The sequence below is a fragment of the Martes martes genome, assembly GCF_963455335.1.
Source record: "Martes martes genome assembly, chromosome: 1".
NCBI classification, from domain to species: Eukaryota; Metazoa; Chordata; class Mammalia; order Carnivora; family Mustelidae; genus Martes; species Martes martes.
In genome coordinates this window covers 92,082,256-92,101,531 of record NC_137888.1, presented here as the reverse complement: position 1 = coordinate 92,101,531, position 19,276 = coordinate 92,082,256, and the positions used below count along the sequence as shown (strand labels likewise).

The following is a 19,276-nucleotide window of genomic DNA, read 5'->3' as shown; positions in this document are numbered from 1 at the left end:
ATGTTTGTAAAAGAAACGCACATTTTCTTCTATAAGAACCATTCACTTTTTTATTCTTTCTGTCACTGATGAATTGATAGCTGATAATTCCATAGAACACTATGGATTTTATGCTGGAGTAGAAGAAACAAAGAAAGGAGAGTTCCCTTTGCACTGCTATTTATTTTTCCCCCGTATGCCATGTAGTATACTCTTGAAACTCTATCATTGGAGTTTAGGGCACAGGAATAAAACTCCATGTATGGGCCAGTCTCTATCACTGGACACACATACTGGAATATAATGTATGTCATAGAGTGGCATGCCTTCCTGGGTGGCTGAGGATGACAAGGAGAATATTAATCTATGCAGTGATTAGAAGATGTCCCTGACTCAGTTCAATGTTAACTGGAGTCGATGGTATCTCTCTCTTAACTCCCTTAATAACATTTCAACTTGTGTAACGAGGATTACATATTGTAGATAAAGATAGGGCTGTTCTTGTGACTCCACACACCTGTACTCTCCTGGTACCTTTTGTTCACAGAGATATCACCATTTGTGCTCAAATAGAACAGCATCACAAAGTCGACTGACTCATGGGGCAGGAAAAGTAAGTTCACGTGCCACTATGAGTAGGGTTGTAGGGAGGAAGCTGAGGAAGAGAAAAAATAGGGAAAGATACTTCTAATTTATCAAATATGAGAAAGGGTACTTTTTTTTAATGCACACTGCCATGCACACAGTCTACACGACTACTGGATACATTCTAGGCACATAGGCATCTTACTTGATCCTCGAATTTTAGAGTATTCATCTCACAGAAAAATAAAACTTGGGAAAGAAAGAGTGCTTACATGCTTAGTAGTTTTTTTTTAGAATATCTTTTTACTATGGAAAATTTCAAAATATACAAAACTAGAAAGGTTGGTGTAATAAACCCCCATAGACTCGGTTTCAATAATTATCATACAAGGCCAGTCTTGTCTCAGCTACACTCGTTCGGATTATTGAAACAAATCCTGGACTTTATGTCATTTTATTCATAAATAGCTCAGTATGTATCTGTAGAAAAAAAAAGGGACTCTTTAAAACACAAGTTTCAACACCACACTTTAAAAATAATGATTCTTTGGTATTACCAAATATAAAATCAGTGTTCAAATTCCCCCACTTCTCATTACTTTTAGAGTTTTTTGTTTGAAATAAGATCATGCTAAGGACCACCAATGCAATTAGTAGGCATATCTCTTATGTCTCTTTTAATTTGTAAGTTCCTCCAGTCAGTCTATTTCGTCTCCCTCCCTCCCTCATTAAAATTTACTTATAGAAGAAACTGCTTTTTCCTGTAGCATTCACTCCAGTCTGGATTCTACTGATCATGTCCCCTTGGTGTTAAAAATCTTTCTCCATCTTCTCTACTTCCTGTAAAATATCCCAAGCCTCGATCAGATTTAGGTTCATTGTTTTAGGAAGAATACCTCACTGATGTTATGGTTTATTTCCTTCAGGAGGCAGAGGATTTATTTACAGATTGCCTAAGTGTATTAATTGTTTATGTGCTATAAAATGAATGTTTTCTACTTCTATCATTCTTTCATTATTATCTATATTAATTCTATGCAGAGAGAATTTATTGTTTATTTGCTCACCCTGAAGTACAGTTCATATAGGAAAGGCAGGACACATGGGTGAGTTTCTCCCTTTATTTACTAGTTTTCAGAATAAGGATTTGGCTTCCTAGCATCTTCCATGGGTGACCGGTGAGGCTTTGCTTGTGTGATTTTGAATATTGTTTGTTAAAGGATGATAGTTTGTTACTATTTTATTGATGCTTAAATTTCCTCATGGCTGGTCCGTGGGTGTCTTTTCAGGTTGGTACCTTAATTCTTTTGACATGATCTATAACTTTCTTGCAGTTTGCTGTAACAAGATGTTCAGAGCCCATCTTGTGTATCTTGGGCATCAATTTGAAACAGGCTATTTCCCCAAGGAGCTCTGGTTACCTTATTTGGGGTAGTATCCCAGTGTGTTATCTGTTTGTACTTAATTAACAAACATGTTACAAACATCTGAGTCTAACGGCAATCCATTATCTATAATATTTGCTTTTCATTGCATTCCTGTGGATTTCACATACAAGTTTTAGAAGAGAGGGAAATATTTGAGAAGCAAAAATATCCTAAACTTTAAATCAGAGAAATTATGCTTATGAGAAACTTCTAACTGCTTTTCTTTTGTGGGCCTTTAATGGTACATCTGCTTATAATATTATACACTTTTCTTTCCTCCCTAATTCATAGGCACTATATATATACCCTTTTGTATCTGTGTATATCCGTATGCATTCATCGGTTCATCTGCTTCACCATCCATCCAACCATCCCAGGGTTATAATGGGAAGTTGCTTGTTGAATGGCTAGCATACAGCTTACTTTCCTATATGGCGATATGGGAAAAAAGTACCTTTTTGAATATAGAGGTTATAGGCTTTAGATAGAATACTTGCCTGCATGTTCTTTTTTTTTTTTAATATTTTATTTATTTATTTGACAGACAGAGATCACAAGTAGGCAGAGAGGCAGGCAGAGAGAGAGGAGGAAACAGGCTGTTTGCAGAGCAGAGAACCCGATGCGGGGTTTGATCCCAGGACCCTAGGATCATGACCTGAGCCGAAGGCAGAGGCTTTAACCCACTGAGCCACCCAGGTGCCCCTGCCTGCATGTTCTTAAGCATTTTTGAGGATCTTCTGTTTGAGTGTTTGTGTTTGAATTGAGTGGGTATGAGAAAAATGTGTTGGTCTGAGAATGGTGTAGTGAATCGAGAACTGGACAAACGACTAGTCGTTTACCATGCCCTTGAACTGGCAACTAATCCCTGATAGCTGTATCCAATTTATTTTCTAACAGGAGTACTTCTCTGTGTTAGTAAGAGACACAGTCTAAGAGAAATACATTTTCTTTTGTCTGTTGCAGGCCTGTTTCTTCTTCATCTTCCTCACCTCACCACTTTTCCTTCTTTTCTCTTTAATTGCCAGTTGGATTACTAATAAAATGACATTCTGTTTATGAATGTGTTCTTTGTCACCATGTCTTATTAAATCAATTGTTCTCTTAACAGCCTGGAGAAACACATGTTGTCACATACTGAAGAGAGGGAATACAAGTGTGATCAGTGTCCCAAGGCATTTAACTGGAAGTCCAATTTAATTCGCCACCAGATGTCACATGACAGTGGAAAGCACTATGAATGTGAAAACTGTGCCAAGGTACAGTGAATTTGTAGACTACTTGGCCTCTCTCTGTCATCCTGCTCTCTCTTAATCCATCACTTGCTATGATATATAAAAACAAGCCTTGAGAGGGGAAACTATAAATATCTTGAGAAAAGTAGACTGAGTGTTGTATGCTAAAAAGCATTAGTACAGTGTATAAAAACACTTAGTGGGTGTCCTTTTATTTTTGTAAGGGAGGAAGTGAGGCTTAATGGTGAGTTCCAGAACTAGGTGTCAGACATCCTTGGTAAATTCCTGGTTCCGCTACTGGCTTGCCAGTGTGGGGTTGTTTTATAGCCTTATGGAGAACGAAAATTTTATCCAATGCACATTTACTGATTTCTTTTATTAGCAGTTTGTGAGGAAGTCACATAAAGTTTCTGAATGCCTATTCAGAAAGAATAGGAGACTCCTGCATTTGCAGATTTTTCCACCCAAGTCCCTACCATAAATCATGACTTGGTTCTAATTGAAAGTGTAGTCCCTTAGTGGCCACTGCTGAACAGCATAGGGGTGCAAGGAAAGCACTCCATCTTGACCTTGACTCTGAAATATGAGAACAGTGGTTCACATCATTTAATCTTCACGGTTCTCAATTAACTAAAAGATGTCCTCTTGTCATTAAAGTTGATTTCTATTTCCAAAAACTTTTCATATCATTTGAATATCTTTCTTCATATCAGGGGAAATTGTGGCACTGGAAATTATCTTTAGAGATGTTTTGCTCCCAGAAGTATAGGTGACTTTTCTTTTTCTTTCTTTCTTTTCTTTTCTTTTCTTTTTTTTTTTTTAGTACAGTGTTTAAAGGAATGGTGTTAGCTTCATGGTAACTTGCTGAAACACATTTGTTAGCTTTAACTCCTGGGGGAGCTCCTTGAATAGATTTGAGATACTTTAGTAAAATTCCCCCCCAATTTTGTACACAGTGCATCTTGGTTTAGAGGATGGAAATAGCACACCAGTTTTAATCATGTCTTGGCTGGCATTTTATTGTTCAACTCTAATCACTCTAAATGGGATCAAAAAGATCTTGAAAATGGTCTCATCATGCCATTAATTATTTTGTTCAACTGATACTGATGGACATTTCATGCTAAGGATACAGAGCTGAGTAATTTATAGTCCCTATCCTAGAGGAGCTCACGCTTTGGAATTATGACTTTCTTTTGGTCTTTGGGGAAAACAAATAAACAAAAGCAAAACAAATAAAATTCCTTCTCGAGTCATTCCTGGTCTTCTTTATTGTGTCCTTGAATTAAGTTTCCTGATTAATCAGTACTCATTTCCTAGCAGGTTTTCACGGACCCTAGCAACCTTCAGCGGCACATCCGCTCTCAGCATGTTGGTGCCCGGGCCCACGCATGCCCGGAGTGTGGCAAAACGTTTGCCACTTCATCGGGCCTCAAACAACACAAGCACATCCACAGCAGTGTGAAGCCCTTTATCTGTAAGTTTTTCACACTCCAGCCCTCCTTCCTGCATCCTTCTCTCGTCCGAAAGGCACTGTGATCAGGAGAGTGGCCGCGTGGCCATGGAAGGGTCTCTGTATTAGCTCATTATGGTCCAGTCCAGTAGGGCTGTTTTCTGTTACAAGAAAATCTTTAACACCCAGATCCAGGGGTTTGGGTTTTATTTGTTTATTTGTTTTGTGTTTTTTTTGTCTATAATCCCCGGGGTGTTTTCTTTTAGATGAAATCAATAATGAGCAGAGAAGGGAGAAGTCATTAAATAATGGATGGGAAGCCTCTCCAGGTTGTAGAATTTAATAGAGACAACCAGATTTGTCTCACACTGAAAATGGCAGACGCCACTAAAGGAGGTGAAGTGATAAAAACCTGTTCTGGATCAGAAAGGGCTGGAAGTACCCCACTTGGCAAGGAGGCTTAGGACTCTGTGTGTGTGTGTGTGTGTGTGTGTGTGTGTGTTGTGCTAGAGAGGGAACAAAATACCCCTTAATTTACACTTGTTACCAATCACAGACTGCCGGCCAGTAGCTCTCAGTCAGTTGAAAAGCAGAACATTCTCACTTTGATGCTGGACATGCTGCTTCTATAACCCACCGCACTAAAGCAAATTTACAGGTAGTGTGTGTTCAGGGGACATCCAGTCCGACCAACTACTTAGAACATCCCTGTACTTTTTAGTAACACGCTCCGCATAAAGTAAAACTCAGTGCTCGTTTGCTGCTTCTTCTGTCCACCCGCTCCTGTTCCCTGTATTGTGCTGAAATGTTTCATAAGGAAAATCCGTTGTTTTCGGTTCCTCTGGGCAATGACTCTGGACTTCTTTTGATCCATTGCTCAGCGGGGCATACAAACACAGTGACTCACTGAGTTGTACCACAAAGGTCAAGACTGATTTTGGATCCAGACGAGCATAGAACTGTTTGAAGCACACTCCATAGATGGCAAAACCTCTGACTTGGGAACCCTTATAACACATTTTATTTCTGATAAATATGTAAAATTCTGTAGTAGATGTATGAGACACTACTACAGGACCTGATAGACAGAAAATATTTTTTAATACCAACATGGAGATACCAGAGACTAACCCTCCTCCTTTTTATCTCGGCACAGTCCTCTTTTGTGCTTCCATGCATCAAGGGAGTTTTTTATTTTTTGAGTTTTGTTTTGTTTTGTTTCCCCCTTTCCAGCTTATGCTACAGTCTTGTTTTGCTCCTATGTTCTTCTGTTCCCTGGGTGGAGTGAAGAGGACTAGTTGATAAACAAAAGGGTGCTCTAGTCTCCCTTGGGGAAGCTCTGTTGAAAGTCACGGGAAATAAAGTATACAATAGAAATTTTAGACTTCTTGTCTCATAAAGGCATTTCTGACTCTAGGTCGTAACGCCCTTAAAAATATACTTGAAAGTGTTATGGGCATAAATAACTCATTTCTTTCTGATTTCTCAGAAACAGACTTTAAACATTTACTGTGCTTTGGTGGAAAAAAAATAGGCCAAACGAATTATGATCACCCATTTAATGCTTTCTCTATTATTTAAACCAAAAGTCAGAAAATACAGATTCCTATCATCGAAGGTTCTGGGATCTGGAATTTTAATTGTGTTGAAGTCAAGTGTTTCATTTTAAAGCACTATAGGGTGTCCCTTTCCAATCAGCTTGTGCAACTATTTGCCATGAATGCCTTTTCAGTAATTATTGGTAAATTTAAATAGCAGATGGCATTCTTCAAATATAAAATCTGACAGAGAACCATGGGATAATTATGAATAATAGCCATGTAATTTCAGAACAAAAGAGGAGAGTTGGTGTGGAGATTGGGAGTAGAGGAGGTTCACCTAGAGTTGATATCTGTTTCTCACCAGAAGGCCACACACCACGATTTACCCCCACTGGTGTGTTTATGGCAACTGTCTCTTATTACAGTGTACCGCCAAGCTTGAGCCCAAAGTCACCAGCGCTAAGGTAATTACTCACTGCCTTTACAGAAACCTCCGGCCTTCCCAAATAGAAACCACATGCTCTAATAGGCTGAACATATTCAAAATACCTCTTAATTTGTTTAATAAGTAGAAAAATGCAATGTTAACTGCTGGCTAATTCCTTATTACTAAGAAAATTACAGTAGAGTATAGACTTCAACATCAATTGAGCCGTTCACCTGGAGGCCTGGTGGTTTGTGGTGGGCCAGGGCAGAACTTCAAGTGAGAAAAACAAAGCCCCTGCCTAGGGAAACATCCCAGATTCTCCGTTCTTAAGACCTGACACAGACATTGCTCATCTGTGTAACAGGGGGTACAACCAGGAAAGTCAAACACACCTTCTGTTACTCTGAGATAGATAAGGTCTTGATTTCTTAAATCTAGCCGGCTCTAAGAGAGAAGTCTAGAGAGCGACATTTCTTTGCCAAAAATTGCAAACCTTTCAAAAGTTTATACCGTGGTTGAAGACCCATCAAGACATTTTCTCAACGCCTTTTAATGCCCAGAGGAGAAGTGTTCCTTTCCCGATGAGTGCACTTTTATTATTCCAACGACATTTTATTTACTATTTCTTGTTATTGCTCATAGCTGAATTAATGTAACCAGTGAAAGCCTCATGTTTCTGCCCTCTGCATCATATGGTTTTAATTAGTGTATCAAAGAATTTAAATAGCATGTGTATTTATTGTATATGGTTAAAGAGTACATACTTTTAAAGCAGCCTCTGGTCAGTATATTCCAGTAGGATGATTTGAAATCACTCACATCTTCTCTTCCCTTTAAAATGCATGTTGTGGCCTCTATCATGTTATGAATCATCCCACAGCCGAAAGCTCCTTTACCATTACTTAAGTACCCTGATATATGTCACAGTGCATTTTAATCATTATTAGTAAAAGAAATATTATGGGATCACTTGGTACTTCCTGTTTGGTGGTGTGTGGGATAATCCAACTTTTGGGTGAGTTTTGCATGACTGAACATCTATAAAATCTGCTTCGGGTGGTTTTTTTTTTTTTTTTTCTCTTTCAATTATTACTGCTTTAACTCAGGAGCTCCACCATTCTGTGCTTAAAGGCGATCATCCCATGAAAGTAATAAATGTTGCGTTTTGTCTTCAATTTAATTTCTTATATAAATTTGTTTCAGTAAGTACCGACAAGGCGTATCATGTTTCTGCATGTATTAAATGTGCCCAGAATCGTTTACAGTAAGCTCACACATAAAGTGGATTCATCTCTACTAAAGTCAGATTTAAAAATGTGATGCTTAGGAAACGGACATGATAATCCTGCCGAACTGCGAAGTGAGGGGGATTCGTACCGAACAGCAGAGTTCTTAAAGGTTACAAAGCTTGGTCTCAAAATACACTTAAATCTGTTTTCACATACGTGGGGAGGAAGATGTTCTACTTTTTTGGCAAATGCCCCAGGAGGCGGGTTCTTTCCCAGCCGCACCCTGCTGTGTTCTTTCTGGATTAGAGCACTCTGAGCACCCTCCCCTGCTTACCATAATTGGCTAAACCCCATAGAAGTCAAGCCCTGAGATAACCAGCGAAGATATGACAACAAGTGGACATATTTCCCAAGGACGGGGGTTTCATAAATGCAGGAAGGTTAGCACAACCGCTGGTGTGAGGGGAAGTCAGAGGACGTGATCATAGTTCATGGGAACCAGCAATGCAGGATGGGCCACATTCAATTTAGTTTCCTTTGCAGGCTTAAAATAGAGCCATTGTAAATTATGTCAGTCTTTCTCAAATCATGAAAATGATTGTTAAAAATGTCTCAGAATACACAATGTGCATTGTTGTGTGGCTTTGATGTGTGAATGATGAGAGCGTATGATATAATGCAAATTAAATAATGGTAGAACAGTCACAGGCTTTTCCCCCAAGGGGAGAGGGAATAAAGGTAAAGTTGCCAGTTGAGAGAAAGGCTGTTTTATTTTGTTTCAGTGCTAAGACTTGGGATTCTCAAGGTGGTCTAAAAATGTAATGGGGTTCCTGGTATGTTTTGTGCTTAAGACTTTTAATTTTTAAGATTCTGTTAGGGTAGTCATTGGGTGGGAAATCAATGTATGCTGGAATTGGACTTTTCTCTAAATATTTAAGTATACAAATATGATACAAAATATGATGTAGTGGGGATTACAGAAATATTTATATATATTTATATATGGAATATTTGTGCTGCCTCAAGACATTTGTCAGGTTGGATGCCTTGCTTTGGAATCTAGTGAAATGGGGATTTTTGTGTTTGGAGCACCCAGATTGGTACCTCCAACAACTTTTCCTGGCTTCTTAATTGAAATTCTGGGTAAACCAATTGTGATACTTGCTCAATTCAGCAGCAATTGCCATAAAGCCTGAGATTCTCTTTTGTTGTTTGCACACAGGTGAGGTCTGCCATAAATCCTATACTCAGTTTTCAAACCTTTGTCGTCATAAGCGCATGCATGCTGATTGCAGAACCCAAATCAAGTGCAAAGACTGTGGACAAATGTTCAGCACTACGTCTTCCTTAAATAAACACAGGAGGTTTTGTGAGGGCAAGAACCATTTTGCGGCAGGTGGATTTTTTGGCCAAGGCATTTCACTTCCTGGAACCCCCGCTATGGATAAAACGTCCATGGTTAATATGAGTCATGCCAACCCGGGCCTTGCTGACTATTTCGGTGCCAATAGGCATCCCGCTGGTCTTACCTTTCCAACAGCTCCTGGATTTTCTTTTAGCTTCCCTGGTCTGTTTCCTTCCGGCTTGTACCACAGGCCTCCTTTGATACCTGCTAGTTCTCCTGTTAAAGGACTATCAAGTACTGAACAGACAAACAAAAGTCAAAGTCCCCTCATGACACATCCTCAGATACTGCCAGCTACACAGGATATTTTGAAGGCACTATCTAAACACCCATCTGTAGGGGACAATAAGCCAGTGGAGCTCCAGCCCGAGAGGTCCTCTGAAGAGAGGCCCCTTGAGAAAATCAGTGACCAGTCAGAGAGTAGTGACCTTGATGATGTCAGTACGCCAAGTGGCAGTGACCTGGAAACAACCTCGGGCTCTGATCTGGAAAGTGACATTGAAAGTGATAAAGAGAAATTTAAAGAAAATGGTAAAATGTTCAAAGACAAAGTAAGCCCTCTTCAGAATCTGGCTTCAATACATAATAAGAAAGAATACAGCAATCATTCCATTTTCTCACCATCTTTAGAGGAGCAGACTGCGGTGTCAGGAGCTGTGAATGATTCTATAAAGGCTATTGCTTCTATTGCTGAGAAATACTTTGGTTCAACAGGACTGGTGGGGCTGCAAGACAAAAAAGTTGGAGCTTTACCTTACCCTTCCATGTTTCCCCTCCCGTTTTTTCCAGCATTCTCTCAATCAATGTACCCATTTCCTGATAGAGACTTGCGATCGTTACCTTTGAAAATGGAACCCCAATCACCAAGTGAAGTAAAGAAACTGCAGAAGGGAAGCTCTGAGTCTCCCTTTGATCTCACCACTAAGCGAAAGGACGAGAAGCCCTTGACTCCAGGACCCTCCAAGCCTCCAGCAACACCTGCCACAAGCCAAGACCAGCCCCTGGATCTAAGTATGGGCAGTAGGAGTAGAGCCAGTGGAACAAAGCTGACTGAGCCCCGTAAAAACCATGTGTTTGGGGAAAAGAAAGGAAGCAACATTGAACCAAGACCCCCATCGGATGGTTCCTTGCAGCACGCTAGACCCACTCCTTTCTTTATGGACCCGATTTACAGGTAAGGGAGGATAGGAGACGGTTCGACGTGGACATGTGTATGGAGGGCAGTTTTTACATTCTAAAGCTGTGTCTGGTAACAAATTACTTTTGTTATTATAATAAGGCAGAGAGTAAAGTTGTTTGATCTCATGAATTCATTTTTTACTCAGACAGTCAACTCGTTAGGTTTGGACTTATTTTTGGATGTCTCTGAATTTGGGGTTTGGGATGAGGCCCACAGAGTTCTTTCCCTTGACAATAAATTTATTTTTAAACACATTTTTTAAGTGGAAAATATGGGAAAGCTGTATTTAAAGCAAGTTGTCAAGCAGCAGAAGAATGAGGCTCCTGAAGGATTAATGCAAATATGTGTGGGGACTTAAATGGGTCAGGATATTTGGAATGAAGTGGGACGTAGAACAGCATGGGTTTTCTCTTTGTTAACCTACCAGTACATCCTTAGTAAATACTGTTCACATTCTGTTGCTAAGTAAATCTCCCAGGAGCCCAAAGTAAATGAAATATTAGTCACAAAAATGTCTTGTATATAATGTGAATGGTTAGTTTGGAAGGAATGCGTCTCTTTATACCTTCATTATCCAGTTTTCTTGATGCATCTTTGAGGGAAACATATATGCTTAATAAAAAGCCTCTTAGGCAAGTGTTCTGTAACACTCACTTGACATTCAGAACGATTTAGTTTTTAAATACCAGCTTTCTTTAAAAGTATGAGTAAGAGTAATTATGCTTATCATGTATTTTAAACATTACCAGGCATTTTCACATTTACTTTCTCACTCAAGTCTTGAACATTGTCAAGAAATAATGGAAGGTGTGGATCATTGTTTATCGGACTTGTTTAAGAGGAGACTATTTTCACATTTTTCCCTGATTCTCCTTTACAAACAGTCAAGTTTGTGCTACTCTTTCATTCAACGATACTTAATGATTCCTATTACTTAATAGGAACTTGAGCTGCAAACCCTTTTTCACTAAAATCTCCTTTTCTGCCTCCTATCATCCTTAATACAATAACTAAGAAATGCTGCCCGTATGTTGAGGGCTAACCCCACTGGAAGGGGATTAAAAAGGACAATACAAAAATATCCCTGAGCCATCGGTACCACACTTGGGCACTTTTTTCGGTTATCATGTCTTGCTTCCTGTGGCGTCCCAATAAGAGAAGGGAAAAGAAGGGAAAACCGCACTTCCCTAGTTTGTGTGTGGGTTGTATTTGTATGGCACACATTGCCAGGAAAGTTGTGTTTCCAAATCAGTGATATATCCCAGCCCTTTGTGAAGAGAACTCCCCAGACATTCTTTCTTAGACCCTCCCAGTGGCAGCGGGCTTTCAATCCCTCCACACACCTGTTACACTCTTCTTCACCTCCTAACCTTCCTCATGCTTAGTTGAAACTCAGTCTCCTCTCTGGCATTTCACTCTGAATTAAGGGCCTAGGCCTGTCATTTTACCAAAGTCATGAAAGACCTAAACACCAGTTTTAGTGTAAGACCTGAGTTGAAATCTCAGCTTTCCCATGTCTCAAACTTTTTTTTAAATCCATAAAATGGTATACCCATTTAGAGGATCTATTTCAATAAGTGAAATAGTGTATGCACGATATAGCATATACAAAATTTCAAGAAGTGGTAGCTGTTTGTACTAATTTTGATTCTATTTTAAAAGCATACTTATTCAACGGTTCTTAAAATTACCAACAGTTGGTGAAAGAAATTAATTTAATCCATGATCTCATTTCCTGTATACTTAATGGTAAATAGAATGACAACCATTTCTAAAGGCAGAAGGGGTATGTAGATAAGTTTTATATGCCTCTGTCTTCAAAAAGTTCCTTTTCCTTTACCCTCCACCCCCTTTTGTCATCCAAAAGACGACACCTAAACCTCAAAGAGTGGGTGCCAGGATGCTCAGTATACTTAGAAACTCTCCTGCTGTCATTGGCAAGGATGGGAGAAACATAATGAATAACTTAGGGGAACAGTTTCTTGGTAGAAAATGACTTTAATTTTCAAAATGGACTCTGTCCTGATTTCAAAATCATCCAGACTTCTTGTCTCCATTTGAAATAGAAAGGTACAAATGTGTGACCAATGCCTCTGGTTTCATGAGTCTTCATTTTTTATATTTCCTCACTATTGATATTACTAGCCATTCAATAAGATTTTGCCTTTATAAATAGGACCTTCGTTCTTTGAGTGCCTAGAAGTGCCCTGAGTATTCTTCAAGAACTGAACAGATGTCTTTATATTTTTATTAGTGTTCTTCCCAGAAACCTACCATTTGCTTTATTGTTAACTGTTTGAAATGTCAGTAATTATATGGTGATTGATATATGAGACTGATTCATCTCCAAAAACTAATTTTAACCTTTCAGAGTAGAGAAAAGAAAACTAACTGACCCACTTGAAGCTTTAAAAGAGAAATACTTGAGACCTTCTCCAGGATTCTTATTTCACCCACAAGTAAGTATTTTGAATTTGAGACTTCAAGCTTGTAAACCAACTTGTTGATCCTGAAAAGCAGGTGCAATGAAATGAAAGAAATCTTGAGAACATTAGGATTTCCTATGACGCTGCTGTGCAAGAACACAGGAAATTCTAGCAGAATTAAAACCCAAACTCTTTAAAGAAAAAGAAATTAATCTATGTGTAAAAAAGCGTGTTTTGGGGGTGTTAAATTATTGTCTGCTGTTAACTACTTATTGAGCCAAAGTGTATTTTGGAGTGAGCAAAGTTCAGTTAAGAAAATAATTCTGAAGTTGTCTTTTGTGTTTAAAAATTACTGCTAGTAAGAGACAGATCATACTGCGACTCGTCCCAAACTCATGAAGGTCCTTCAAGTTCCTTTAGTGCTCAGATAAAAAACAGGAAATGAGTCTACCTGACAAGTTGTTACCATAGAGGGCAAAGGAATTTATCTAGGGACCGCTGGGCATTCCAGCAAAGTTCTGTAATTGCACAAGAATTTACCACAATACATAGAGCCGTTTGCTGAATGGAGCTGTGTCCATTTATCAAAATATATATAGTTTCTCATCGCAAGGAAAATGCAGAGCAGTGCCGTCTAATTGGTTCATCCCTCTGTCCTTACATATTTGGTTATTTTTAAAAACTGGTTTATGGAGCAATCAAAATGTGGAGAATTCTGTTGAAAGACCAAATATATAAGCATCTTAAGTGTGTGGTTTTTTTTTACCTGATATTTTGCTTTTTATTTCTAATTTTTTAAGGGTTATAATCTCTGATCTTTATAGATGGTAAGCAAAGTTTTTATGAAAATGCTTAAAATCAGTGAACTAATTCATTGTTTTAATATATTCAAATGAAAAACTATGCTCTTCTAATGAAATTGGTGGAATTTTATGCAAGCTGTCTTAAAGAATGTTATGAGGTAAATTAAATTAAATTATCTGGGGATGTGACTCTCCCTGCCCCTCTGCCCACTCCCCCTCTGCCACCCTTTCTTCAACTTTTCAAGTACTTCCCCAACGTCCTGAACAACAGAGTATGAGAAACAGAAGTACGTGTTCTGGTTAGCTGGAGAAATCTATCATTGCTCAAAAATTCTCTCTATTTCAAAGTATAGAAAATATACGATTTAATATTAAAGGAGTTAGAAATGTTCCAGGTAGTATTCACTTTTTATAGGAAAACTAAGAAATGATATTATTTAGATAATCACTTTATGGAAAAGAAACACATTATAAAATAGGTAAATGTTTATCAGGCACTTACAGTTTACATTTAGGTTGATTTAAATTGTACTTTTAGGACTCATGGGCTAATAAAGCTGAACATAACATGCATTTTGTGTCAGAGAGTGCATCAAAGGTCTGTCTTTCTTGAGAACTTACTTTCTAATTATAACTAGCTGCTCATGGGGATATTATAGGTTTATACATTTAGTTACAATAATCAAATTGTTCTCATATTCTAATTATCTTTAAAATCTAGCAACTAACCACTTCCAGATTAAGTGCTATGGATACACAGTATAATGGAGAGGAAAAAAGACTGGGATTCAGGATCCTCAGGTGACTCGGACTACCTGGCACTTAGCTCCTTATCTGTAAGATGGAGGAGTTGGGTGGCAAGTCCCTGTTCTCTCTGATGTTCAAAGATTTCTAGCTAACCGAAGTGAATTCACTAGTTCCTAAGACGAGCAGTTTTGTCCCTAAATAACTCCACATGTGCATGCAAGTGTTAGACTATGCACATATTTTTAACCAAATGATAGAAGAAAATCTACTCTCTTGATAGTTCCAAAGTGAGCAAAGGATCACAAAAGATGAGGCATCTGTCCAATGCGGGCAGCAGAACCCCACAAACATGCCTGCAGGAACACAGTGGCAGTGTATGCTTCCTTCCGACACTGAGGGTCCCGTCTCAGTGGAAGGGACTGCCTACTGCTGCTATTTGAGTAAGACTTGAGAGTGATAATCGACACACTGAACACCCCCCGTGTCGAATTCTGACCAAGCAGACGGGACTCCTGGCATCCTGGAGCAGGATCCTGGAAGTCCTCACTGCACCAACTGCCAATGCTGTACTTGCTGGCTGGTGGGCTGCCTAAAGGGTCTTTGGAGATGCATCCAGGGCGGGAGGGAAACCATTCAAGGTTCCTGCCTCAGAGGCTATTTACCAACTGCTACAGAAAGATTTTATAATTTTTATAACCATCGTAGCTGTTTTCGTGTGTAATGGCTATGGATCCCTGGGGCACAGGTGAAATAACCCAGAGAAGTGTGGGCCACCCCCTTTTCATCAAGCCTTCAGACCCAAGAGTCTGTTCTTTCAGACAGTCTGCCTCAGGTGTCCTAAAGTTTCAGCAGAATTCTTTCTGGTACTCCATCAATTCAGTCCTGGCCCCAAGATCCACTTTCCCTTAAACAAACACCAACAAACGAAGACAACCTGCCGGGATGTGGGGCCAGAAAGGACCGCTTTATGACGGGCTTTCCTGCTTATTAGCAAGAATGCTTCAGTTTTGAGCAGTGCAGTTCATCTCTCTGAGCCTTCTCCATCAGCGTGATGGGAACGTCCCTTCCAGCCTTACCTGGCTGGCTGTGTGGGTTAGTGTTCATGTACATAACATGGTAGAACACATTCTGCCTGGCAAGAGGCCCTAAATGAGGGAAAGCTTTCATTATTACTGAATGCAGAAGTATTCTATTTTGAATGTAAAAGAATGCCAGTAAAATACTCTCCTGCCATCCTCTGAGCCCAGCTTCTTTGGTGGGACTATACACGGATCTAGAAGCACTGGGAAAGGCCCTTACTGTGTTCTCAGCACTGCCTGTTGGCCAGCAGTAAGGGCGCCGCAGGAGGCAAAAATGGAAGACCTAGCCTCTGCTCCCAGGGCTTGCCGTGATTTTGTAGCTAAATAAATGCTTGGATAAGGCCATTCATTACTCCATTTTCCGTTTAAAGTACGCTGGAGTAAATCACACTGTCCCTCTGGGGCTTCTGTATCTTTGGCTTCCAAATGGAATAATACTATGTATTTCTCAGGGTTCTAATAATAATATCTTCATCGTAATGATGATATTCTTAATGTTTCAGGGAAAACACAGATATAGGAATATAAATTCTTGGTAGTGGTATTCTATGGGCAAGCCTGATTTTATAATTTTTGTATGTCTTTGTATTCTACTCAACATGACCCTCCCCAGGGCACATTTCCTAATCAATGAAAGGTGAACACATCAATAGATACTTAAATATTTATTGAATTTTGTTGAAAGATTATCACGCCATCTCACTGACTCTTGGAATAATAAAATATATTTTTAAAAATCTTGTCAAAAATATCTAGAAGAGGGACACCTGGGTGGCTCAATGGGTAAGCCTCTGTCTTCGGTTCAGGTCATGGTCTGAGAGTCCTGGGATCAAGCCCCACATTGGGCTGTCTGCTCATCAGGGAGCCTGCTTCCCCCCCCCCCCCCGGCCCCCCGCCTGCCTCTCCGCCTACTTGTGATCTCTCTCTCTGTCAAATAAATAAATAAAATCTTTTAAAAATATATCTAGAAGATATTCGAACACATATAAAATTAGAAGATAATTCCTCTTTTTTTTTTTTTTTCATTCTCAGGGTCCTCACTTTGTTCCATTTTTAAAGAAGTATGCTTTCTGTGTCAGGCCACTAGGGGACTATTTAGATTTCTTTTTTTCTATTATAAATAAGTTAGTTTAATATAGGCGGAAATAAGTACTGTAGAGGTTCTTCCTGGATACATGGTTGAAAATTGTGGGGTCTTAGTTCAAATAATAATTTTGAAAAGGAATGACAGCCACAAGTAGGTGAGATGGAGGGAATGGTATGAATGTGTGCTCTCTGGAATGTCCATTTCATTGGACAATTTGCATTTTAGGTACTTTGCATTTACACTGATGGCTCGTTTGAACTGCCATAGAAATCATTTGGTAGTTATGCTGTTGTAAAACCGGCTCTTATTCCTTGGATTGAGTTTCCTATACTCTAAATATGTTTTTGGTTGTTAATACATTTTATTTCCAGATGTTTGGTTTTGTATGCATCTGCAACAAAGACTCTGTTTTACTTCTGTTTCTGGCCTTTATTCACTCATTTTTATTTCCTTGTTTTTAAAGTGTCTGACTATCCTGTTACTATATCTCGAAGAACTTGAAAAAGTTAGTCTTTTTCCAAGTTAGCATTCATATATTGATGTGAAAATCACTTAAGTCTTTTGTCCTTCATCTTCTATTTTGCTTTCAGCAAGGTATTTCTTATTGTTACATTTCTTCTGCAATAAATTTTTTATCCTTGAAAACTATGTATCTTCCTTATTAAAGATCGCATAATTTATAAAAGCAAGAAATATCCCCTTTAACCAAGCAAAATTATAATTTTAAAGATACAACATTTATGCTCCCTGGAAGTATTCCCAACTCACTGAAGTTTTCCCCGGTGATTCTTAAGTTGACATAGGTAACTATTTGTAGTTCTTTTAATTAGTATCCTTATGTGTTTTGGCCATAATGGTCTGAATCCCAAGCTAATAAAAGTCAAGCAGTGCATTTCTAAGTACATTACCTTTTTGTTACTCAGTGATTCACGTTTGAATAAATATCTTATTTTCTTTGTTATTAACATTATATAAATGCAAGAGACTAGATTTGTTGCTGGAAATTGCTAAAGTTTTATTTATTGAAGTTTAGGACTTTTTCAATGAATTAAAAACACATAAGAAGGAAGTATCTACTTTGCTATTTAATATTTGGTAGTAGGTAATGTTTAGCTTTCTTGGAAAAAAACATTCTGGTTTATAACTTTGATGCTAAAATTTAATTTAGGTAAATAGAGGAAATCCAGCAGTGTTATGAAAACATTTAATTTTCATTTCCAGAGCCTTTACTCAAGGTACAGTTACATGATAAACAAAAATTACAAAGTCTGTATAAATGTTAATTTCTCAAAGGATAGATTGCAATAAAGATACTGATACAGAAGTAATTTTTTGTTTTTGTTTCAATTTTGCTCCCAGTTCCAACTGCCTGATCAGAGAACTTGGGTAAGTTTCCTACTTATATTTTTGACTAAAATAATGTAGCATTAAAAGGAAAACAGCTTATATTATAAAATGCTATGCAGACATAAAGAATTCTGAGCCGCTTTCCATTAAATGATACGGCTTCAGTGGATTGCTTTCCAGCTTCGTCAAGTTGCAAAATACCTTTCCATTTTAATTGGGCATTTAGTGTGCTGTAAATTGTTTACGGAAAGAAGTTTATTTTATAAATTTGACCCATTTCATGTAATTATACCTTGATGTAGAACTGTTTCTCGGCACTGGGGAGTATGTCATTAAAAGAGCCTTCGAGATGGGTCACTAAGTGGAAACGACCATTATTTGGGGGAGCCTGTATCAGCATGTTAAAGATGCTTTTGATAAAGCCTTCAAAAGGTTAAAACCTGAACTTACATGTAGACACAAGCTGACATTGGAATTCACATTCATATATCCCAGGGCTGAACTTGGTTCTGGCCATTTGGAATAATAAGACTAAATGTTTAGAAATCCATATCTAACTAGTGAATGAATCTTTCAGCCTTCGGGCTCACTTCCTCAACTTTCAGTTCCTGTTTCCAGATTCAGTCAGTTGTCAGGTAATGATACTAGGGGGCAGCTTTATTTTTATTTATTTTTATTTTTTTGTTCAAGATAAAAAGAAGACTGCTTGCTTAGTTTTCATTCTCAAAACTTGAGTTGATGGAAATACATATAAATAACATATATTACAAAATTTCCTCTGATTATATGTACTTGTACTTCTTCATTCTCTTCCTTACTCAAAACTGTTCTGATTCTGAGATATGTGTAAAATCTTGGACTATAGTTTAGTCTTTTTGGTCCCCATATAATGATATATAAATTATTTTAAGTCGGAGCACTTTAGCACTTATTTTAGCACCTATTTCCTCTATCTGACATTAGATTTTCTTTACCAGAAATTCATCCATTTTATTTCTTCCGTGGAGTATGTGATGAACTGTGATTTTTCTCATTTTGATAGACATTTAAGGATTAAGTTCATTTATTCCAAAAGAGATTAAGAGAAGAGAAGAGGGAGAAGAGAAGAGAGAGGAAAAGAGAGAGAGAGACCACGACTTTCTCAGACAAATTTGTACAGCTGATGGGGCTGTACTTTGATTACACTGTCTATATTTCCAGTGTTCCTCTTCTGTCCTCCCTGGCAGAGGTCCATTCTGAGTATTGTGGCACAGGGTCCTCATCCTTTCTAAGGTGGAGTGTTACTTGACAGTACCTATATGTGGTTGGCTGCTTCATCCATAAGATGCT

General features: G+C 38.4%; 1 protein-coding gene across 2 annotated transcripts in view; it reads left to right on the top strand.

Moving 5' to 3' along the window:
• The window catches only part of MECOM (MDS1 and EVI1 complex locus), a 545,051-nt gene that overhangs the window by 503,261 nt on the left and 22,514 nt on the right, over positions 1-19,276 (top strand). The window contains exons 6-10 of one of the 2 annotated variants that reach the window (XM_080802131.1): positions 3,100-3,247; positions 4,547-4,700; positions 9,096-10,452; positions 12,830-12,917; positions 17,960-17,986. In XM_080802131.1, coding sequence (XP_080658257.1) covers positions 3,100-3,247; positions 4,547-4,700; positions 9,096-10,452; positions 12,830-12,917; positions 17,960-17,986 — 1,774 coding nt within the window. The remainder of the gene's footprint in view (positions 1-3,099; positions 3,248-4,546; positions 4,701-9,095; positions 10,453-12,829; positions 12,918-17,959; positions 17,987-19,276) is intronic. The other variant, XM_080802132.1, reaches the window with a different exon arrangement.